The sequence below is a fragment of the Pangasianodon hypophthalmus genome, chromosome 24, assembly GCF_027358585.1.
Source record: "Pangasianodon hypophthalmus isolate fPanHyp1 chromosome 24, fPanHyp1.pri, whole genome shotgun sequence".
In the NCBI taxonomy this organism is placed as follows: Eukaryota; Metazoa; Chordata; class Actinopteri; order Siluriformes; family Pangasiidae; genus Pangasianodon; species Pangasianodon hypophthalmus.
Genome location: NC_069733.1, coordinates 13900904 through 13928488, shown reverse-complemented (window position 1 = coordinate 13928488; position 27585 = coordinate 13900904). Strand labels below are relative to the sequence as shown.

The window sequence follows — 27585 nt, the reverse complement described above, 5'->3', positions numbered from 1 at the left end:
TTTTAGTGTTGTGAAACATCCTTGAGACAAGTTAGTTCCTGTTAACACTTATGTTCTAATAGCTATAAACAAGTTCTTACTGAGCAATAAGTGTATTTTTCTTGTTTATTTTTTTTTCTTTCTAAAATGAGACCCAAGCAAATGACATGCATTTATATTCATTTATATTATTTATGAGAAAACTTTGTTTGAACTTTCGTAGAGTATGGTAGAGTATCTATTTATAATAAATAGCAAAGAAGGAATGTAACACCTTTTCAGACCTCTTTGGCTTATGTGTAGATGCTGTTGTATTGTTTCTGTCGATTCCAGAAGTTATACTTCCAACTGCACAAATAACAGCCAGCACACTTTGTATAGAAAGAGACGTGCAGCTCAAAGTGAAAGAGCCTACACAGAATACTATATATACTTATGTGCACTGTATGCAGAAAATAAATGCCCCTTCAGTCAATTGAGGAGTTGGCAGGGTCTCAATTTTCCTTGCAAGTTTACACACAAGGCAGAAGTGACCCTGTTACAGACAGATGGAGATTATCCACATAAAAATTAAAATGTAAATGCATCCAAGATTCATTTAAAACAGATTAAATAGATTAAAAAGTGACTACCAATGTTGACATGTCAACCTTTAAAATATTAGTGATATTAAAAACAGCATTAAAATAAATCATTTTTGATGCAGCAAAAATTTTACACATAACACAACTAAAAACGAGGAGCAACACTGGAAGTTAGTGGTTGAACGCAATGAGTTAATTTGCATATTACCACGCAATACAGCTATCGGATTTCAATCGGACTGGACGCATAAACAGATTAAATCTTATCAGAATACAATGCAGATATAACATACATAGATAACTACCAATGATACATACATATATATATATATATATATATATATATATATATATATATATGTGTGTGTGTGTGTGTGTGTGTGTGTGTGTATACGTGTGTATTGCTGTATATTTCTGCAGACCTGGCAACCACAGTGTACATGGATATGTTTTGGGTGGGTGGCTTTAGAGGGAACACTAAAAACTAATGGCTTCTGTTTGGATTTTGAGTAGCAATACATCTAGCTTCAACAAACTTGCTAAAATTGCTGACTACACCTTTAAACAATAAACTCTGCAACCTTTCAGAGGCCATTATTCTTTTGGCTGGTCCTCTCCTGTAGCATTGTACTCAACTCACACTCGCTGCATAATAACAGGACAAAAGCAATTACCCTGCATTAATAGTAGATCTCCAAAGGATCCAGGATTTTGAGTAGACAAAAACAGAAAGCCAGTCAGGCAGGACGAATTAAAACATGAATTAAACATCATGTGAAAATGCAGAATGCATTTTCCTGCATTTTCACACACACACACACACAAACACACACACACACACACACACGCACACTGTTTGCTAAGTCTCCCTCTCTTCATCTTATGCCCTCGTTTGTACAAGGCTGATTTGTGCTTCTGGGAGCATCTTGCATCATGTGTGCAGTCATGTGAGAGAGAGAATGAGAAAGAATGAAGGACTGAAGGAATAAAAAACAGGTTGGCTTAGGAGAGAGTAAGAAAAGAGGGAGACGTGACCCAGAGAAGGATCCAGAAAGAGTTAAAGTGAGTAAGAGTGGAAGAGAGAGGATGAATTCTGTGATGATGTACACTCTTGGCTGAAGAGCTTTGCATGAGTGATTAAAAAAAAAAAAAAAAATCTGCAAAAAATGTCTAAGAGCCAGATATGGACATGGTCAAATCACACAATCACACAAACTTCACAAGTATTGTGCATGGATGCAGACATAGATTTTGTCTTGTAGTTCTTGCCTCAGTGGCCTGCTAGCATGGAGCTAATTCTCATAAAATCAGTGTGTTTATTCTCAGCACTCCAGCTTTGCCGTACACTGAGCATCTACACATGACATGACCTCGTTTTCTTCTCTTCTCCACCTCCTCACACACTCACGCCGCTCTCAGTCTCCTAACCGGCGTAATTGAGCGTCAGGGCCAGCTGAACTGGTAAACACCAATTTGGCCGCTTCGATCTCTTGATCTGCCGTTCTTATAGCCTCCCACTTCACTTTTTCTCTCTATCCCTCACTTTCTCTCATACCCCCTCTCTCTCTCTCTCTCTGTTCCCTCTCCATTTCTCTCCCACACTCTCATCATAGTATATTGCATTTGTGAGACAGTAATATCTGTAAGATAATATTGAGACCTGGTTGCTGAGTCATGCTGGATAGCATCCACATTTCTCATCATAATCAACTCTACTGCAAAAAAATAAATAAATTACTTTATTAAAATGAGCCAGACAGCCAGGACAGTTCTCGTGCTGACCTGATTCTTTTAGCACATAAAGAAAAATACAGTCCTGGTGATTACAATACAAAAGCATACTTAAAAACAGTTCCAAATAGCTTACTTTTTTCTTAATGTATTTTTTTTATGAGACCTCATTTAATGGTAAACATTTGGGAGCCGAAGGCTATTGAATGCAATTGCTAAGCAAGGCATTTCTGAAAAGCATGGCTAATACTGGCAGGTGTAATGCTGGTGTTACATCAAGGTTAACAGTGATCTCAAAACAACTGGAAATGCCTCAAGTAATAAGGAATAAAACATAGCAGGGCATGCTGTTATAGGAAAATAATAAATAAATGCAAAGCGGAGTACAGCAATTTGCCAACGATTACAATTTTCAATTAACTACATAATGATGTATCATATGTTTTATCCATTTATAGTAAGATTTAATGCTGTAGAACATCCACTAAACAAGTTAGCTCCTGTTATCGCTTATGTTATAGCAGGTATGAACAGTTGTTCCCTCACCAGTCTGTCTTTTTCAGTTAAGACAGCACAAATCGTACCCTTAAAGCTATAGCTTTAACACTGGCTGTTCCCAAGCACTGACACTTGAGACACCTTTCCAATGCTAAATAAACATCTCCTCACCAAAAACGTCACCATATCAACCATTACCCATGTTTTAAATCCGTTTACGTAGCTCATTCGCCATTCTCTATAGTAACAGTACACACTGGTGAAATTTATTATATGACAGTGCTGTCATATAATAAATTTCACCAGTGTATGCTGTTGCTATAGAGATGATAATGTATTAGAACAAGTGCATTAATATAAACCTGGGACTTGCAGCTGGGACTACTGTCAGAACTGCTGTTACACAAAAAAATAATCAACAACTTCTGACCAAGCAGAATTGAGAATACAACAGTGCTGTCATGTAATAAATTATAAAGGTTGAGACCACAAAGCATTAGCACTTTAGGGAAAGCATGGGTTATTGTAGCTATATACTGGTGTATAAAGAACACCAGTAATTACAAGCTTCATCTGAGCTAAACAAGCACAATCAGTTTCATGCAAGATCTTTGCCAAAGGACTCTAAACCAAAACCCAGGCAAAGTCAACTACACATGGGTGAAACTGATGATCGGGGGGGTGGAGCTAAAGCTGTGTCCAAACAGAAAGTTCAGTTCAAAAGAAGGGGCAAGGGTTCTGTGACATATATAAACATAGCTTTCTATAAAAAACAATAATTGAGTCCTACTGCATTTAACACTCGTACATAAGGCAGGATGTACAGATATAGACAAACACCATAGCATTAAGAGGGAGTAACTGCCCTGTCACAATGACATAAAGTCCTGACCTTGTGCCTCACACAATGGCAATGGGACACCAGTAATTACAAGCTTCATCTGAGCTAAGCAAGCACAATCAGTTTCATCCTTTAATTAATATAATTACTGTACATCCAGCTTTTTACAGAAATACACTCCCCTTTATTATTTCAACATCAGCTTGGCACCATGCCTTAGGCCACTTTTAGAATTATACTTTTAGCATTGAGATTCATAATACACGAGTGTGAGCGAGCGGTCAAACATGAAGCCTGTGGGACAAAGAAAGAACTGCAAAATGCATTCACAGCATTCAATCATTCATCTTTAGTAACTGCCTGTTCAGGGTTGCAGTGGTTATAACTGAGAACACTTATTTATTTATATTTTGAGAGCTAAATTTCACATAGATTAAAATAACAACTCAAGGGATGTAGCTGAAGTTGAGGAAATGTCATACACCATGCTGACAGCGCTGGCCAATTACCGGTTTAAATCCGGATTTTGGAGCACAAAACAGGTAGAGATACAGATGATCTCAACAAAAGATACATCTTGCAAATGTGCTACTTGTACCAATACATATACAGGATACTGATCATTACCCTCAGAAACTATCAAATCATAAATGTTATGCATCACAACCACATGTGTAACTGGAAAGCAATCGATCATAAAGCAAAAAAAGAAAAGAATCCATTTGGACATCGAAATAATTTCATGACAGGACTGTCTGTGAGATACACAAAAAAGACCTGCTGCTATTTTGCAATACTGCAAAAGCTAAAAACTGAGAAGTTGAGTTATTAAAATTTATTTTTACAGCTCTGAAATTCAGCACCTATAGAAAAAAAAAAAGAAAAAAAAAAGGCTATTTTTCAGGTTTACTGTTATTTAATTTAAAATGCATCATTTTGTCTCATCTCAGCTGTCCTACAGTCTCACTACTGCTATCTAATGATTCAAATGAGTACACACAAATTTTTAAGCACTTGAGTGAAATTCAGGAAACAGGTTTTACAGTGTATAAATTATCCATGCCCCAAACTCACCAATTAGTTTTTACTGTTCAACCAAATGGAAGCCATTAGTGGGTATAAATATAAATAACAGTCAGGTTGTTGTTTTCCTCTTTGTCTAGTGAAGTAGCATGCTTGTTCCTTGTTACAAGCTAATGTACGTGTCTCATTAAAAGCCAGCCAGTTATATTTCATCACTTCCATGAGAGCTTGAAGACTTCATATTCATATCTTTATATCATCTGGTTTCAGGTTAAATGAGCTCTCAGAGGGCAAGCTGTCATGTCCAGTAAAATAATCAAATTTGTGAATCCGTTAAAAGAATGCTGTCTTTCTTTACTGACATGACATTCTGCCAAAATAATAATCATCACAGTTTGATGCATCACCTAAAGTCAAGCAATTACAACACTAACCAATGAATCATGCCTTAAGCTTTCCATCCAAGAACACATTACATAAAACAAACTGCTTTTCAGAAAGCCAATAGAGAAGCCATGTTCCCACAGGTCAGCAGTGTAGTGTCCGGTTCAAATCTGTTACGCAATGATAACAATAATGCACCATTACCACTACATTACATCAGCAGCTGAGAGAGATGATTTAGAGAGATGTTTACTGTTTCTTGCTTGAAATATCAGCGGAAAATCATGTCCAGACTAACAAGGACAAGGATTTCTGGTTGCCATTTGTGTCCCACTGATACTGTATTTACAAATATGTATGCAATGTAAAGGAAAAAGTCATTTTAAGTACTTTTTAAAAAAACCTATAAGCATGTTAAAACATTAATAAAACATATCTACAACACATTTGTGCCTGACTCAGCCCACTATAATTACATTTACCTTGAAATATAATCAATAAAATATTTCAAAAATATTGCTCGAATACTTAAAACATCATTTCCCATGAGTCGTCCATTAAAGGTTATAAAAAAATTACATTTTAGCTCCACAACATTCACTGAACCCGGTTACCTGAACACAGTCTTATGAAATATTTGGAATAAGTCACATAAGTCACAACGAAAATGCATCATCGAGGCTCATGGGAAAAGAAATGTATATTCTCTGAATATATTTTTAACATTTCGATGATATTTCAGTGATAAGGACTCTAACCCAAACAATCACGTTATCCAAATCCTATATTGAAAGCAAATATTATTCATTGGAAAATATTAATTAAAAAATTAAGTAAATCATCAGAAAGTCCTTAATGTCCTCATGCTATTATTATTTTATGTTTTTGCTAATTCTATACATAAAAACTAAACACCTGTTACTTTCATTTGTGTAATGCAACCAAAAACTAAACAAATGATATCGTTACCTGAGATGGGGTATCACAATTAGTTAAATGCAAGTTTTATTAGATTTACCATTGAATTTTTTTTAATAAAGTCAATTTTTAAGTGGGCTAGATAACACCCTAATCATAGAATTACCTTTCTCAATATACACCTAGTTCGGAAAAAACAATAAACAGTCCATGCAATCTCTCTACCTGTTACATGCTACACATTCTCTAATAAATGACATTATTCATTATTCATGAAGACAGAAATGCTACTGATTTGGTGTCATACACTAACGTCACGCTGCTCATGAAGCTGATTCTGACAAGACTCGCCCAGCCAAGAGAATGAATTAGAACGAGAGGATGAATAAAAGACTGCCAGCTTGTAATTACTGTAATTGTGTAAGTCAGTGAATTACAGCTGTGCTATGAAGGAGCAGCAGAGCAACGTGCTCCAATAACTTAAGCAGCTATGGTTCAGTAAATGAGTATGTGAATAAGCTAATAACTGCTATCTGACACATTGATAACCACTCTGGGCCAAATGCTAGAATTTATTTCTAGTTAGTGTTGGTAATGGAATGTGAGCCATTTTAAAGAAATGTCCCAAGTTACAGCAGGAACTTTCAAGTGAGTGTGTAATAAATAAAAGCAACACTTTTTTAGCACCTCTGTGTTCTCTGTCAAGATTATTATTTATGATAATCAGTGATGGGTGGTCATGATATTTAATGGGGAAAAAATTCTACTACATATCAGGAACTTGATGTTACTATTACGAAACCACTGTGTGTGTATGTACATATATGCACATTATTTTCTGTATATATATATATATATATATATATATATATATATATATATATGTGTGTGTGTATATATATATATGTGTGTGTATATATATTATGTGGTTTTATTATAATACAACATACAACAACTATATAACTATAGTTTAGTGTTATAGCATGGGGTCAAATATGGGGTCATTTTTATGTCATGTGTTTCAAAGTCTATAATCATGCAATGATGCTTCCCAACAGCTACTTTGTTCATTCAAACCAAACAAATCCTACAATCCTACAAAGCCTGTTAATCACTGCTGATTACATGGACACAGCAGTGAAGCAAGCTTCAATAAATTAACCCCAAAGCACACAAAATCTAGGGTGTGTAATCACTTGACACAACTGTTACTGATAAGCTGCATGTATCGGTGTATTTTTACTTATAACCACTGGTGATGCTGTTGTTCTTGCTTTCACAAAAGTAAAAAAAATCTACTTTAAGCAATTTGGTGTAACATTTTAACAGATATAAGACAATGTACTGTAGATGTCAAAAACTGAAATAACGAGAGGCTCCTTGGCCATTTATACCTCTCTACTTTATGCAAAATCTACCTATCTAAAATATTGCAAATTTATTATGGGTTGGATTTTTTTTTTCTTTTTCTCTAATGAATTCTTTGCAACTAGGGATGCACCAGTACAGTACCAGCTGGTATCAGATTGGATTTGTAATATTTTATGTATTTTATATGTGTGATGATTGAAATGATCTTGCTTGTGTATAAAGGATAGAAGCTGTCTAATGCCACATGTACGATTTTTCACATACCTGGACAACAGAAGCCTGCAGAATGGCTTGGTTATGAGGAGAACATCTGTATTGGATTACTCAGACCTGTGATATCTATTTGCAACAAAGTACCCATGTCTGTTATTTGTTCTTTTTATTTCTTTTCCAAATAAATGCTACTTGACAGAATAAATTCTGTTGCTCATATTAATCCATTAATTGCTAAATCTGCATAGACAGTGAAACTACCACCACCATGTTTTATATATGTTATAAATTGTCTTAAATTGCATTTATCTCTTTCTCTAAACTTTGCTTGTGTTTATTATAAACATGTCTATCCATTAATATTTGTTTTAGAAATCTGCTAGTCTGATCAAAAGAAATCTGTTCTCAAACTCCTCTGTCAAAGTCTATTGTTTGGAATACAGCTAATTTGTGCCTATTTTATTGATGAAGCTGATAAAAACTGAAGCTTTTCTGCGATACACATTGTGCCAGCATCAAGATATCTGAGGGAAGCTGAGTGACGTGTGACTTCAGTCAAAGATGGCATCAGTGCCAAGGAAGTTAAGCTGCCATTCTCACAGACAGAGAGAGTGTGAGGAAAGAGAGCCTATGAAAGGGAGGAAATGGTATTAAAATGGATTAAAGAGATAATCTGACTCCCAATTCTATCATAAGAGTAAGCTGAGCCTGAGCCCTTGCTGTCTGTGTGAGATTAGACATTTTTAAATGCCTCAGTCGCTTGTTTATGATCGCCTATAACCTTTTATGGTGTCTATTTTAGTTAGACGAGACTCCATGGCCACTTAATGGGATTAAGTAAGGCGATAATTAACTCTATAGAATGGGAAGAGAGAAGACTGAAAGAAAATTGGTTATGATGATAGTTTTATTACCCGTGTAAGGTCAGCTTGGTTCATTAGTCTCTCAGGTCAGGCAAAAATCACAGGACAGGTTTGAATTTCAAAAACAGGTTGGCTAATTGGCTTACTGTGGAGCCTCTGAGGTGACATAGTGGTTATTTTTAATAAGATACGGCCATGAATTACTATATTAAGACCACAAGTTAATATTTGTAGGTCACAAACTACATGTCTCATGGCCACAAATGATTATGTTGTGACCACTTAAGCACAGGATTTTATATATATTGTGGAAATGACATAATTAATACATGGACTGTGGTTAATTATTTGGCAGAAGCTGGTGAAAAAGTCTAATTGCTTTGAGAATTCACTTAAGGTGATTCCAGCTAATGGTATATTCATATTGAAATGCCAGTGACTCCAGTATGTCTGTATGCATCAATCCAAGATTGAAGTGAAACATTAATTATCATCACACTTACGTTCCTGTGATTCATTTGATTTCTCTCTGTGTTAAAACACAGTAGCTGCCATGAGTTAACTACTCTGTGGCCACAAAATAGATCTTGAGAAACGTAACTGTTGGCTAAAATATGATAATTCCTGTCCACGCCTTATTAACAAATAATCAACATGTCACATCAGAGTCTCCATAATCTACAAAGGCTAACAAACACTATAAAATGGAAGCAGGCTTGGCATGTATGAGCATTAAAATTAATACTGGCAACAAGAGACTTATTAGTCAATAACCCCCCAAATTACTGGCAATATTTAAAAAATAATAATAAAAAAAAAGCAAGTTATAGTATAAATTCTTCTCATAAAGGAAGGGTGGAGAAAATATAGACATCCCCAAGCAACTAAGTAATATTTAAAAGAATGCATACAAATTTCCATCTATAAGAAATGTTTTGTTGAAGTCAGTATCCAGAAAATGTTTTGTTGACTAAACATGAGGTCACACACATACATGTGCAAACCCTTAATCATCCATATATCCATCCCTTAATCATCCATTACAATGAGAAAACCAAAGACATTATATCTCAAAACATAGAAATCATAACACCTGATGATTATGAAAATGCACACGCAGTTAAAAATATGAGTAAGAGCAATCAGGACCATAGTAAATAAATAAATAAATAAATAAACTGCAACATTGGAATATTTGTCAGAAAACTTTGCCATAAATAGATAGAACTTTCACCAAGATAACAGCCTCATCCAGATTAACACAGGAATACAAATTAATGGTTTAGCAATGGCTACCTCTATCTCTTTATATGAACCCTATCTAAAGCCTGTGCTGTGAAATAAGAAGGTAGTCCACATGCGTAATCCTGAAAGGTGTAAAAGAGCTTGACGTTCTGTGAGTCAGAGTGGACCAAGATCCCGCTACAGTCTTGTCAGGAAGTACAGAGGGAGACTCAGTGTTCTTGTTCTCACTAAGGGAGGTTTTTTTTCCTCAGAAAGAATTGCAACTACTTAAGAAAACTTTTTATGTTTGGAGGGAAAAAAAATGTGTTAAAATAAAAATAATAAAGTAGCTCCAAAATATGAAGAATAATGTGGTATTCCTTTTTACTGATATTTATGGAGCCTTATAATTTTGGAGTTTAAAGACTGTATTTAAAGAATCTTTATCTTAAAGAATGTTTATAGACTCTTTTGTACCCTTACAGAAAAGTCACATGAGCTTCATATGTGAAATATACATGTGTTTTTAGTGTTTTTTAGACATATAACATGTGGTTGACTTTTAATATGTAGTGCATTTATGTGTATATATGTATATATATATATATATATATATATATATATACAGTACTGTGCAAAGGTCCTAGGCATTTAATTTTTTTTAGTACGAACTTTGTTATAGATTTTTATTTTATGACTTCTACATTATTGAGTCGGTACAAAAAAAAAAAAAACATTTTAGATTTCCAAACATTAGTTTTCCAGCACAAAATTAAATGCTACAGGAAAATGTTTGTATGTCATTAAAGAAAGCAGCCTATTATGTAAGAGACCACCTTTCAGACAAAAGACATAATGAAGGCTGGTGGGGTTTGATGCAAAATATAAGAAGCAAGTGTGACAGTCAAAGTCTCCAGAAGAACTGTGGCTGGTTCTGCAAGATGCTCAGTAAAACTTACCAGCTAAATTCCTTGTAAAACTGCAAAAATGGTACCTGAGACTGCTATTTTTTTTTAAAGTGAAGGACCAAATATTGACTTTGTTTCATTTATTACTGTTTACTGCTCTGTATAGTTTTTATACATTTTTAATGTAGAAACATGCATTTAATTTCATTATTTTTGAAGGCATCTTTGCTCTGCAGCAATTCTTTGCATGTGCCTAAGACTTTTGCACATAATATACATATACATATATCATATCATATTTTTTCACATGTGGTTTTATTTTCTCAGATATAATTTGCTCACATAAATCATTCTTTTTCACGTGTGATCACATATTATTCATCATCATGTAAAAAAACTAATGATCACATGTGAAAGGTATGTGAATTGCATGAAACTGAAAGAATGGAGGAATATATTTCAAGGCATTAGAAAGTGGAACTTGTGAAGAACATGTTGAAGAGACTTCAAGAGATCTTTCTACTGCAGAACTGAGCATGTAAAAGAAAAAAAGGCAAAGAATGTGCAAGGGAAAGAATGCAAAAAAAAAAAAAACACTGAGCTACCTTCCATACAGCCTTATTATTAGAGGAAAATAACACAAATACACTAGGCTGCATGAGTAATATGTAAGGTCACCAAAACTGCACTGTAAAACGCAGTGTGTTGTGAAAAGTAGTGCTTGAGGAGCTTGAGGAGCTGGCACAGCTGCTGAGATGTGACTAGAATATTCAAAATATTGCAGAGGAATATGCAGCATCCAGCTTTAAACTTCTGCAGAATTCAGGAATTAAGTTAGGATCGGATTTATGCATGCTGTACAGATGTATTGCATGCAAACACATCTGTTAAGTTAAAGATCAGAATAAACACAGAAACACTGACGCACTGAGAAACCAGTTTATTAGACAGACCTTTATATTACCTTATCACCTTAGTGGATTTGGGATATTTTCTCTAAATCCTCCTTTATTTGTTAAAAGCATTTTTTTAAGTTGAGAAGGCTGCAAAATATTCAAACTGCCTGCAAGAAAAACTGTCATGAAATGCAGAGAAAAGAGGATCATTACACTATGCAGGATTTATTGCACAGTTAGGACTTTAGTTCCTATAATAAAATGCAATTAAATAAAAAAGGCTGCACTAAGAAATCTGCATGATGCATGAAGAGGTTAAAAAGACACCAGTGCCCGTTTAAGGACTGACTTGGAGATGTGCGCAACGACGCGTTTACTCACCTAACTTTTGCGGCGACGGAAGAAATGGCATCGTTCCTTAAATTCTTTCTTTTGGACACGGCAGTTCCCATACTGCACAGGAAACAACACCGGGACAAAAGCAGCTCATTCCACTAGTCCGCAGTGCAAGAAGACTGAGAAATGACTATATACCAAAGAAGGGGGAAAAAATAGTCCTCAGGAAGAAGGCGCACATTCACCGCCTCCTGTAGATCTCAGACTGGACTGGAGAGATATCCGGCTAGTTCCTTACTCTGAGCTGAGGTGCATGGCTCTGTGCTTTCTCATGTCCCGAGATGAGTGGAATGATGCGCAATCTGGAGCTCCGACAGTCAAGTACCGCGCTGCCAGCATCATGCGCTCCGGGTGCGCGCACGCGCGTGCGTGTGTGTGTGCGTGTGTGTGTGCGCACGCACCAGTCTTTTACTACCAGAGCTATCACAGATTAATAAGCATTGCTGTAACAATAGTAATAATACCAGTAACAAACTATCAACAGACAGTGTCTTCATCTAAAATAACAGCATTTTCCTAATCCGCTACTGTAACAGTTAATCATTGCATGTTTCATACATGTACTGTATATAACACATCAATCAATGCATGTACTATATATAACACATCCCTAACTGCATGTACTGTATATAACACATCCCTAACTGCATGTATTGTATATAACACATCCCTCACTGCATGTATTGTATATAACACATCACTCACTGCATGTAATGTATATAACACATCACTCACTGCATGTACTGTATATAACACATCAATCATTGCATGTACTATATATAACACATTCCTAACTGCATGTATTGTATATAACACATCCCTCACTGCATGTATTGTATATAACACATCACTCACTGCATGTAATGTATATAACACATCACTCACTGCATGTACTGTATATAACACATCAATCATTGCATGTACTATATATAACACATTCCTAACTGCATGTATTGTATATAACACATCCCTCACTGCATGTATTGTATATAACACATCACTCACTGCATGTAATGTATATAACACATCCCTCACTGCATGTACTGTATATAACACATCACTCACTGCATGTACTGTATATAACACATCCCTAACTGCATGTATTGTATATAACACATCCCTCACTGCATGTATTGTATATAACACATCACTCACTGCATGTAATGTATATAACACATCACTCACTGCATGTACTGTATATAACACATCAATCATTGCATGTACTATATATAACACATTCCTAACTGCATGTATTGTATATAACACATCCCTCACTGCATGTATTGTATATAACACATCACTCACTGCATGTAATGTATATAACACATCCCTCACTGCATGTACTGTATATAACACATCACTCACTGCATGTACTGTATATAACACATCCCTCACTGCATGTATTGTATATAACACATCCCTCACTGCATGTATTGTATATAACACATCACTCACTGCATGTACTGTATATAACACATCCCTCCACTGCATGTACTGTATATAACACATCCCTCACTGTATGTACTGTATATAACACATCACTCACTGCATGTACTGTATATAACACATCCCTCACTGCATGTATTGTATATAACACATCCCTCACTGCATGTATTGTATATAACACATCAGTCACTGCATGTACTGTATATAACACATCACTCACTGCATGTATTGTATATAACACATCCCTCACTGCATGTACTGTATATAACACATCCCTCACTGTATGTACTGTATATAACACATCCCTCCACTGCATGTACTGTATATAACACATACCTCACTGAATGTACTGTATATAACACATCACTCACTGCATGTACTGTATATAATACATCCCTCACTGAATGTACTGTATATAACACATCACTCACTGCATGTACTGTATATAACACATCCCTCACTGCGTGTACTGTATATAACACATCCCTGACTGAATGTACTGTATATAACACATCAATCACTGCATGTACTGTATATAACACATCCCTCCACTGCATGTACTGTATATCACATCCCTCACTGCATGTACTGTCTATAACACATCCCTGACTGAATGTACTGTATATAACACATCCCTCCACTGCATGTACTGTATATATCACATCACTCACTGCATGTACTGTATATAACACATCACTCACTGCATGTACTGTATATAACACATCCCTCACTGCATGTATTGTATATAACACATCACTCATTGCATGTACTGTATATAACACATCCCTCACTGCATGTACTGTATATAACACATCCCTCACTGCATGTACTATATATAACACATCACTCACTGCATGTACTGTATTTAACACATCACTCACTGCATGTACTGTATATAACACTGCCCTCACTGCATGTACTGTATATAACACATCCCTCACTGAATGTACTGTATATAACACATCAATCACTGCATGTACTGTCTATAACACATCCCTCACTGAATGTACTGTATATAACACATCAATCACTGCATGTACTGTATATAACACTGCCCTAATTGCATGTACTGTATATAACACATCACTCACTGCATGTACTGTATATAACACATCCCTCACTGCATGTACTGTCTATAACACATCCCTCACTGAATGTACTGTATATAACACATCAATCACTGCATGTACTGTATATAACACATCCCTCACTGCATGTACTGTATATAACACATCACTCACTGCATGTACTGTATATAACACATCCCTGACTGAATGTACTGTATATAACACATCCCTCACTGCATGTACTGTATATAACACATCCCTGACTGAATGTACTGTATATAACACATCCCTCCACTGCATGTACTGTATATCACATCACTCACTGCATGTACTGTATATAACACATCCCTCACTGCGTGTACTGTATATAACACATCCCTGACTGAATGTACTGTATATAACACATCCCTCCACTGCATGTACTGTATATATCACATCACTCACTGCATGTACTGTATATAATACATCAATCACTGCATGTACTGTATATAACACATCAATCACTGCATGTATTGTATATAACACATCACTCATTGCATGTACTGTATATAACACATCAATCACTGCATGTACTGTATATAACACATCAATCACTGCGTGTACTATATATAACACATCCCTCACTGCATGTACTGTATATAACACATCCCTCACTGCATGTACTGTATATAACACATCCCTCACTGAATGTACTGTATATAACACATCCCTCTCTGCATGTACTGTATATAACACATCCCTCACTGCATGTACTGTATATAACACATCACTCACTGCATGTACTGTATATAACACATCCCTCACTGCATGTACTGTATATAACACATCCCTCACTGCATGTACTGTATATAACACATCCCTCACTGCATGTACTGTATATAGCACATCCCTCACTGCATGTACTGTATATAACACATCCCTCACTGCATGTATTGTATATAACACATCAGTCACTGCATGTACTGTATATAACACATCACTCACTGCATGTATTGTATATAACACATCCCTCACTGCATGTACTGTATATAACACATCCCTCACTGCATGTACTGTATATAACACATCCCTCCACTGCATGTACTGTATATAACACATCCCTCACTGAATGTACTGTATATAACACATCACTCACTGCATGTACTGTATATAATACATCCCTCACTGAATGTACTGTATATAACACATCACTCACTGCATGTACTGTATATAACACATCCCTCACTGCGTGTACTGTATATAAAACATCCCTGACTGAATGTACTGTATATAACACATCAATCACTGCATGTACTGTATATAACACATCCCTCCACTGCATGTACTGTATATCACATCCCTCACTGCATGTACTGTCTATAACACATCCCTGACTGAATGTACTGTATATAACACATCCCTCCACTGCATGTACTGTATATATCACATCACTCACTGCATGTACTGTATATAATACATCAATCACTGCATGTACTGTATATAACACATCCCTCACTGCATGTATTGTATATAACACATCACTCATTGCATGTACTGTATATAACACATCCCTCACTGCATGTACTATATATAACACATCACTCACTGCATGTACTGTATTTAACACATCACTCACTGCATGTACTGTATATAACACTGCCCTCACTGCATGTACTGTATATAACACATCCCTCACTGAATGTACTGTATATAACACATCAATCACTGCATGTACTGTCTATAACACATCCCTCACTGAATGTACTGTATATAACACATCAATCACTGCATGTACTGTATATAACACTGCCCTAATTGCATGTACTGTATATAACACATCACTCACTGCATGTACTGTATATAACACATCCCTCACTGCATGTACTGTCTATAACACATCCCTGACTGAATGTACTGTATATAACACATCCCTCCACTGCATGTACTGTATATATCACATCACTCACTGCATGTACTGTATATAATACATCAATCACTGCATGTACTGTATATAACACATCCCTCACTGCATGTATTGTATATAACACATCACTCATTGCATGTACTGTATATAACACATCCCTCACTGCATGTACTATATATAACACATCACTCACTGCATGTACTGTATTTAACACATCACTCACTGCATGTACTGTATATAACACTGCCCTCACTGCATGTACTGTATATAACACATCCCTCACTGAATGTACTGTATATAACACATCAATCACTGCATGTACTGTCTATAACACATCCCTCACTGAATGTACTGTATATAACACATCAATCACTGCATGTACTGTATATAACACTGCCCTAATTGCATGTACTGTATATAACACATCACTCACTGCATGTACTGTATATAACACATCCCTCACTGCATGTACTGTCTATAACACATCCCTCACTGAATGTACTGTATATAACACATCAATCACTGCATGTACTGTATATAACACATCCCTCACTGCATGTACTGTATATAACACATCACTCACTGCATGTACTGTATATAACACATCCCTGACTGAATGTACTGTATATAACACATCCCTCACTGCATGTACTGTATATAACACATCCCTGACTGAATGTACTGTATATAACACATCCCTCCACTGCATGTACTGTATATCACATCACTCACTGCATGTACTGTATATAACACATCCCTGACTGAATGTACTGTATATAACACATCCCTCCACTGCATGTACTGTATATCACATCACTCACTGCATGTACTGTATATAACACATCCCTCACTGCGTGTACTGTATATAACACATCCCTGACTGAATGTACTGTATATAACACATCCCTCCACTGCATGTACTGTATATATCACATCACTCACTGCATGTACTGTATATAATACATCAATCACTGCATGTACTGTATATAACACATCAATCACTGCATGTATTGTATATAACACATCACTCATTGCATGTACTGTATATAACACATCAATCACTGCATGTACTGTATATAACACATCAATCACTGCGTGTACTATATATAACACATCCCTCACTGCATGTACTGTATATAACACATCCCTCACTGCATGTACTGTATATAACACATCCCTCACTGAATGTACTGTATATAACACATCCCTCTCTGCATGTACTGTATATAACACATCCCTCACTGCATGTACTGTATATAACACATCACTCACTGCATGTACTGTATATAACACATCCCTCACTGCATGTACTGTATATAACACATCCCTCACTGCATGTACTGTATATAACACATCCCTCACTGCATGTACTGTATATAGCACATCCCTCACTGCATGTACTGTATATAACACATCCCTCACTGCATGTATTGTATATAACACATCAGTCACTGCATGTACTGTATATAACACATCACTCACTGCATGTATTGTATATAACACATCCCTCACTGCATGTACTGTATATAACACATCCCTCACTGCATGTACTGTATATAACACATCCCTCCACTGCATGTACTGTATATAACACATCCCTCACTGAATGTACTGTATATAACACATCACTCACTGCATGTACTGTATATAATACATCCCTCACTGAATGTACTGTATATAACACATCACTCACTGCATGTACTGTATATAACACATCCCTCACTGCGTGTACTGTATATAACACATCCCTGACTGAATGTACTGTATATAACACATCAATCACTGCATGTACTGTATATAACACATCCCTCCACTGCATGTACTGTATATCACATCCCTCACTGCATGTACTGTCTATAACACATCCCTGACTGAATGTACTGTATATAACACATCCCTCCACTGCATGTACTGTATATATCACATCACTCACTGCATGTACTGTATATAATACATCAATCACTGCATGTACTGTATATAACACATCCCTCACTGCATGTATTGTATATAACACATCACTCATTGCATGTACTGTATATAACACATCCCTCACTGCATGTACTGTATATAACACATCCCTCACTGCATGTACTATATATAACACATCACTCACTGCATGTACTGTATTTAACACATCACTCACTGCATGTACTGTATATAACACTGCCCTCACTGCATGTACTGTATATAACACATCCCTCACTGAATGTACTGTATATAACACATCAATCACTGCATGTACTGTCTATAACACATCCCTCACTGAATGTACTGTATATAACACATCAATCACTGCATGTACTGTATATAACACTGCCCTAATTGCATGTACTGTATATAACACATCACTCACTGCATGTACTGTATATAACACATCCCTCACTGCATGTACTGTCTATAACACATCCCTCACTGAATGTACTGTATATAACACATCAATCACTGCATGTACTGTATATAACACATCCCTCACTGCATGTACTGTATATAACACATCACTCACTGCATGTACTGTATATAACACATCCCTGACTGAATGTACTGTATATAACACATCCCTCACTGCATGTACTGTATATAACACATCCCTGACTGAATGTACTGTATATAACACATCCCTCCACTGCATGTACTGTATATCACATCACTCACTGCATGTACTGTATATAACACATCCCTCACTGCATGTACTGTCTATAACACATCCCTCACTGCGTGTACTGTATATAACACATCCCTGACTGAATGTACTGTATATAACACATCCCTCCACTGCATGTACTGTATATATCACATCACTCACTGCATGTACTGTATATAATACATCAATCACTGCATGTACTGTATATAACACATCAATCACTGCATGTATTGTATATAACACATCACTCATTGCATGTACTGTATATAACACATCAATCACTGCATGTACTGTATATAACACATCCCTCACTGCATGTACTATATATAACACATCACTCACTGCATGTACTGTATTTAACACATCACTCACTGCATGTACTGTATATAACACTGCCCTCATTGCATGCACTGTCTATAACACATCCCTGACTGAATGTACTGTATATAACACATCCCTCCACTGCATGTACTGTATATAACACATCACTCACTGCATGTACTGTATATAACACTTCCCTCACTGCATGTACTGTCTATAACACATCCCTGACTGAATGTACTGTATATAACACATCCCTCCACTGCATGTACTGTATATAACACATCCCTCACTGCATGTACTGTATATAACACATCCCTCACTGCATGTACTGTATATAACACATCCCTCACTGCATGTACTGTATATAACACATCACTCACTGCATGTACTGTATATAACACATCAATCATTGCATGTACTGTATATAACACATCCCTCACTGCGTGTACTGTATTTAACACATCCCTCACTGCGTGTACTGTATATAACACATCACTCACTGCGTGTACTGTATATAACACATCAATCACTGCGTGTACTATATATAACACATCCCTCACTGCATGTACTGTATATAACACATCCTTCACTGCATGTACTGTATATAACACATCCCTCACTGAATGTACTGTATATAACACATCAATCACTGCATGTACTGTACATAACACATCCCTCACTGCATGTACTGTCTATAACACATCCCTCACTGAATGTACTGTATATAACACATCCCTCCACTGCATGTACTGTATATAACACATCCCTCACTGCATGTACTGTATATAACACATCCCTCACTGCATGTACTGTATATAACACATCCCTCTCTGCATGTACTGTATATAACACATCCCTCACTGCATGTACTGTATATACCACATCACTCGCTGCATGTACTGTATATAACACATCCCTCACTGCATGTACTATATATAACACATCACTCACTGCATGTACTGTATATAACACATCACTCACTGCATGTACTGTCTATAACACATCCCTGACTGAATGTACTGTATATAACACATCCCTCCACTGCATGTACTGTATATCACATCACTCACTGCATGTACTGTATATAACACATCCCTCACTGCATGTACTGTCTATAACACATCCCTGACTGAATGTACTGTATATAACACATCCCTCCACTGCATGTACTGTATATATCACATCCCTCACTGCATGTATTGTATATAACACATCACTCATTGCATGTACTGTATATAACACATCCCTCACTGCATGTACTGTCTATAACACATCCCTCACTGAATGTACTGTATATAACACATCCCTCACTGCATGTACTGTCTATAACACATCAATCACTGCATGTACTGTATATAACACATCAATCACTGCATGTACTGTATATAACACTGCCCTCATTGCATGTACTGTATATAACACATCAATCACTGCATGTACTGTATATAACACATCCCTCACTGCATGTACTGTATATAACACATCAATCACTGCATGTACTGTCTATAACACATCCCTCACTGAATGTACTGTATATAACACATCCCTCACTGCATGTACTGTATATAACACATCACTCACTGCATGTACTGTCTATAACACATCCCTCACTGAATGTACTGTATATAACACATCAATCACTGCATGTACTGTATATAACACATCCCTCACTGCATGTACTGTATATAACACATCACTCACTGCATGTACTGTATATAACACATCCCTCACTGAATGTACTGTATATAACACATCCCTCCACTGCATGTACTGTATATAACACATCACTCACTGCATGTACTGTATATAACACATCCCTGACTGCATGTACTGTCTATAACACATCCCTGACTGAATGTACTGTATATAACACATCACTCACTGCATGTACTGTATATAACACATCAATCATTGCATGTACTGTATATAACACATCCCTCACTGCATGTACTGTATATAACACATCCCTCACTGCATGTACTGTATATAACACATCACTCACTGCATGTACTGTATATAACACATCAATCATTGCATGTACTGTATATAACACATCCCTCACTGCGTGTACTGTATATAACACATCCCTCACTGCGTGTACTGTATATAACACATCACTCACTGCGTGTACTGTATATAACACATCAATCACTGCGTGTACTATATATAACACATCCCTCACTGCATGTACTGTATTTAACACATCCCTCACTGCATGTACTGTCTATAACACATCCCTCACTGAATGTACTGTATATAACACATCCCTCCACTGCATGTACTGTATATAACACATCCCTCACTGCATGTACTGTATATAACACATCACTCACTGCATGTACTGTATATAACACATCCCTCACTGCATGTACTGTATATAACACATCCCTCACTGCATGTACTGTATATAACACATCCCTCACTGCATGTACTGTATATAACACATCCCTCTCTGCATGTACTGTATATAACACATCCCTCACTGCATGTACTGTATATACCACATCACTCGCTGCATGTACTGTATATAACACATCCCTCACTGCATGTACTATATATAACACATCACTCACTGCATGTACTGTATATAACACATCCCTCACTGAATGTACTGTACATAACACATCCCTCTCTGCATGTACTGTATATAACACATCAATCACTGCATGTACTGTATATAACACATCCCTCACTGCATGTACTGTATATAACACACTGACTGCATGTACTGTATATAACACATCCCTCACTGCATGTACTGTATATAACACATCACTCACTGCATGTACTGTATATACAGTGAGAGTAAAAAGTATTTGATCCCTTGCTGATTTTGTTGGTTTGCCCACTAATAAAGACATGATCATTCTATACTTTTAATGGTAGATGTATTCTAACATGGAGAGACAGAATATCAAAAAGAAAATCCAGAAAATAACTTTAAAGAATATATATTAATTGATTTGTATTTCATTGAGGGAAATAAGTATTTGATCCCCTAGTATGCATTAGGAGTTCTGGCTTTCACAGACCAGTTAGACACTCCCAATCAACTTGTTACCTGAACTGAAGACACCTGTTCTAACTAATCACCTGTATGAAAGATACCTGTTCACAGAATCAGACAATCAGACAGATTCCAAACTCTCCAACATGGGTAAGACCAAAGAACTCTCTCAGGACCTCAGAGACAGGATTGTTGACCTGCACAAATCTGGAATGGGCTACAAAAACATTAGCAAGATGCTGGGTATTAAAGTAACAACCATTGGTGCAATTGTGAGAAAATTTAAGAAGTATAACGTGACCATCAATAGACCTCGGTCTGGTGCTCCACAGAAGATTTCACCTCATGGGGTGGCAATGATCATGAGAACTGTGAGAAATCGGCCTGCAACCACACAGCGGGAGTTAGTGAATGACCTCAAGGTAGCTGGGACCACAGTCACCAGGAAAACAATTGGCAACACTTTGCGCCGCAATGGATTAAAATCCTGCAGTGCCCGAAAGGTACCCCTGCTTAAGAAGGCACATGTGGAGGCCCGCCTAAAGTATGCCAATGATCACCTCAAAGATGTACAAAGTGATTGGGAGAAGGTTCTGTGGTCAGACGAGACCAAAATTGAACTATTTGGCCTAAACTCTACTCGTCATGTGTGGAGGAAGAAAAATGCTGCCTATGACCCCAGGAACACTGTGCCCACCGTCAAGCATGGAGGTGGAAGCATTATGTTTTGGGGGTGTTTCTCTGCCAAGGGCACAGGGCTACTTCACCGCATCAGTGGGAAGATGGATGGAGCCATGTACCGTGCAGTCCTGAGGGACAACCTCCTCCCCTCTGCCAGGAAGTTGAAAATGGGCCGTGGTTGGGTCCTCCAACATGACAACGACCCGAAGCATACAGCAAAGGCAACAAAGGAGTGGCTCAAGAAAAACCACATTAAGGTCATGGAGTGGCCCAGCCAGTCTCCGGACCTCAATCCAATCGAAAATCTATGGAGGGAGCTGAAGGTCCGAGTTGCCAAGCGACAGCCCACCAACCTTAATGATTTAGAGAGGATCTGCAAAGAAGAGTGGGCCAAAATTCCCCCTGATATGTGTGCTAACCTTGTGGTTAACTACAACAAACGTCTGTCCGCTGTGCTTGCAAACAAAGGCTGTGCCACCAAGTATTAAGTGCTTTTGGCTAGAGGGATCAAATACTTATTTCCCTCAATGAAATACAAATCAATTAAAATATATTCTTTAAAGTTACTTTCTGGATTTTCGTTTTGATATTCTGTCTCTCCATGTTAGAATACATCTACCATTAAAAGTATAGAATGATCATCTCTTTATTAGTGGGCAAACCAACAAAATCAGCAAGGGATCAAATACTTTTTACTCTCACTGTAACTCACTCACTGCATGTACTGTATATAACACATCCCTCACTGCATGTACTGTATATAACACATCACTCATTGCATGTACTGTATATAACACATCCCTCACTGCATGTACTGTATATAAAACACTGCCCTCACTGCATGTACTGTATATAACCCACTCACTGCATGTACTGTATATAACACATCCCTCACTGCACATACTGTATATAACACATCCCTCACTGCATGTACTGTATATAACACATCCCTCACTGCATGTACTGTATATAACACATCCCTCACTGAATGTACTGTATATAACCCACTCACTGCATGTACTGTATATACCACATCACTCGCTACATGTACTGTATATAACACATCCCTCACTGCATGTACTGTATATAACACATCAGTCAATGCATGTACGGTATATAACACACTCACTGCATGTACTGTATATAACACACTCACTGCATGTATAACACTTTGCTGGGTTATACAATGAGTCATGTTTTTAAGCTGTGCATTTTTATTTTAGCACAATATATTTAACACAAAGTTCCCCTGAAGACAACAGCACCTCTTCCTGTGATTTAAGTCTGTTCCTGCATCAGTTAAGGTTTGCAAAGAGATCTTCTCCATTCAAAACACTCAAAGCTCTTCTGTATTCTTCAGTTTGGACATGTGCACTGAAAATAATTTGATATCCCACAGACATTTCTGCCTTGATTTGATTGATGCTTGATCGTTATCTTGTAAAAGAGCCATCCACATGGGCAGGAATCTGTCAGACATTTAGGGTGGAGTGACGTAAAGAAAGAAGGAATGAGCAAAAAAATGGAAGGGAGGAAAGAAGAAGCTTAATGAGAAGGAAGGATGGAAGAAAGGAAGGAAGGTAGGTAGGAAGGGAGGAGAAAAAATGGACAAAGGAAGAAATGAGGTCAGGGAGGAAGGAAGATAGGAAAGAAAGAATTAATGAAAATAGAAAGAAAAAAAAAGAGAGAGAAGGAATGAAGAAAGGAAAAAACCATGTATGGCCAATAAGGCTGTAGTCAAGAATGCCATTGTCTAGTCCAAGACAAGTCCAGCATGAGGACTAGCCAAGATAAAGTCAAGACAAGAGTCTTAAAGCAGCAACGGCAAGTCAACACTGATTCCAAATGATAGAGAGGTGGAGTCAAGACTGAAACTAAACACCATCAAATCCTTTTCGAGGCCAAACCTTTAGTTCAACTAGTTGACTTCATTTGTGCATTGCAACTATGATTAGGCTGATTTCTAGAAGAAGGAAACTTCTTTTCAGACTTTGGCATGCAAAAAGCCAATACAAAACAACATTAATTTTACAAATTTTTGGTCAAGATCAAGACTATATTCAGAGAAACAAAAAATCCTAGACAATTCCAAGTATAAATGCCAATATGCCTGAGACAAGTCCAAGTCAATAAAGAAAACATCTCAAGATTCAAATCCTACAGCCCTAATAGCCAAAGCTACATCTCCCAGAGGTGTTCAACTGGGTTGAAATCTGGTGAATATGAAGACCATGGCATATGATTTGCATCATTTTCATCCTCATTAAACCAATCAGTGAGCCCTCGTGCCCTGTGAATGGAGGCAGGGTCATTCTGGTAGAGACTATTCTCATCAGGGTAGAAATGTTTCATCATAGGATAAAGGTGATCGGTAGTTGATTGACAAATGTTTTGAAATTATTAGTGTGAATAATTTTGACAGAATTTTGTCATGTATGAATACTCTCCAACTATTTGAGTGAAAAAAATTGAATCATTGTGTGAAAATGTATTTGCCCATTCTCATAAAGAATACCAAAAATTGTGTATTTGACTGCATATGTACTGTATACAGGATAACATGGACAGAATATAAATTTCCAGGCCATCACAGAGGTCCTCAGTGTGTTCGCCTAAGAGAATCAGTTTCTTCACTCTCGCTTAGGCTATGACAGGCTGTGGGACATTTTCCAGCAATGGCAGCATTGTGGACTGTAAGGTCATATTGCCTTTTAACTGCAAGTCATTTGGTGATTTTACTTCATGTTTCATTGATGATATTTCTTCTCATCTGAGATATTTCACAGTGAACATGTCTCAGCTTCACCACTGTGACAGCGACTCTATATCATCCCTCATTCTCTTTCACAATATACTGCTTCTATTGTGTACAGTCAATAAAAGTATATAAGTATAATAAGCCATCAATAACAACAAGAGTGCCCCAACAATATAAATTTATACTCCATCCATTCTCTGAACCGCTTATCCTACACAGGGTCGCAGGGCAGCCTGGAGCTTATCCAAGGGGACTCGGGGAACAAGGCAGGGGAAACCCTGGATGGGGTGCCAACCCATTGCAAAGCACAATCACACACACACACACAAAACAAACAATTTGGCAATGCCAATTAGTCTACAACACATGTCTTTGAACTGGGGAGGAAACCACCAAAGCATGGGGAGAACATGCAAATTCCCAACCGAGGCAGGAATCAAACTCCCATCCGCAGTGGTGCAAGGCAACAGTGCTAACCACTAAGCCACCATGCCTCCCATAAATTTATACTATAAACATAATTTACATTTTTTTTTTTGGGGGGGCAGTCGTGGCCTAATGGATAGAGAGTCGGACTTGCAACCCGAAGGTGAACCTGAAGGTTGTGGGTTCGAGTCTCGGGTCCAGCAGGGATTGTAGGTGGGGGCAGTGAATGACCAGCGCTCTCTCCCACCCTCAATACCACGACTGAGGTGAGACCATTGAGCAAGGCATCGAACCCCCAACTGCTCCCCGGGCGCCGCAGCAAAAAAAAAGGCTGCCCACTGCTCCGGGTGTGTGTTCACGGTGTGTGTGTGTGTGTGCACTTGGATGGGTTAAATGCAGAGCACAAATTCCTAGTATGGGTCACCATACTTGGCCACAAGTCACTTCACTTATGGCACAGTGGCCACTCCCTCAGACATAGGCTTTAGGTAATGTAAGAGTAATGGGCTCAGCTGATAATAACCTACAGTCCGTGATGAACACCTATGAAGAAATTATATCAGATTATTTTCCCAGCTGTACTCTAGATATATTGGAGGAGACAGAGAACATCATCAGCTCTTATGGAAATAGAATACAGAGAATGTAAAATGAGAATGAGAAAAAAGCAGCCTGTCAGAAAGTCAGAATGGAAGAAAGGAAGGTAGGATGGTCAAAGAAGACAGAAACAGAAAGGGAGAAACATCAGAGGAAGAGAAATATGAAAGGGAGGAACAATGAATGAAGGAAAGAGGACAGGGGATTAAGAAAAAATAACATGAATAAACAGAAGAAGCAACAACGTAAGGGCAAAATGATGAAGGAATGAAATAATGTAGGATTGTTTTTAATTGTTTCTTACTGATATTGGCAAATAACATTATCTACTTTTATACAAAATCACTTTTAATATACATTTATTATATCAGTATGTTAACAAATCAGTTGACTTGAAACTTAACATCTTTAATCTTCCAAGATTCTGAGGACATTCTGAAGATAGTTTGAGGACATCGTTATTTACTTTGAGGTAAGAAGTAAGACCACTTAGAGGTAAAAACCAGGAGACATGATTACATGTATAAAAGCTACACAAAGTTTAATTTTACAAAAAGGAACAGAAAGTGGATGTGGGTTGGTGATACTGTGCTCAAAGGGTTTTCTTTTTCCCTTTAATGTTAAGGCTGACTGGAAAAGGAAAGTGTGACGTTCTGTGGTTGTCACAGTGTTAAAAAATAGTTTAAAAAAGGAGAACTAATGTTTCTTTGTATTTGATAGTTCTGGATACACTTTAAGCATCAAACCCTCAAAACCCTATTCACTTTCTAACAAAGCTTGATAAAGTCATCAATCTATAATCAATTTAACATTTCCAGTACAGGTTGGGAAGAGTATGAACCCTTGTTTAGTAACTAGTAGATCCTACTTGAGCAAGAAACAACCTGCACCAAACATTACCTGGTT

The 27585-nt window shown here is 37.1% G+C and overlaps 1 protein-coding gene across 2 annotated transcripts in view; it reads right to left on the bottom strand.

The window, feature by feature from the left end:
- Window positions 1-12199, bottom strand: part of nsmfb (NMDA receptor synaptonuclear signaling and neuronal migration factor b) — a 47017-nt gene extending 34818 nt beyond the window's left edge. For both annotated transcript variants that reach the window (XM_026931582.3, XM_053229172.1), the window contains exon 1: window positions 11815-12199. In XM_026931582.3, the coding sequence (XP_026787383.1) occupies window positions 11815-11885 (71 nt within the window). In that variant the 5' untranslated portion in view covers window positions 11886-12199. The remainder of the gene's footprint in view (window positions 1-11814) is intronic.
- Between the last annotated feature and the right edge of the window lie 15386 nt (window positions 12200-27585).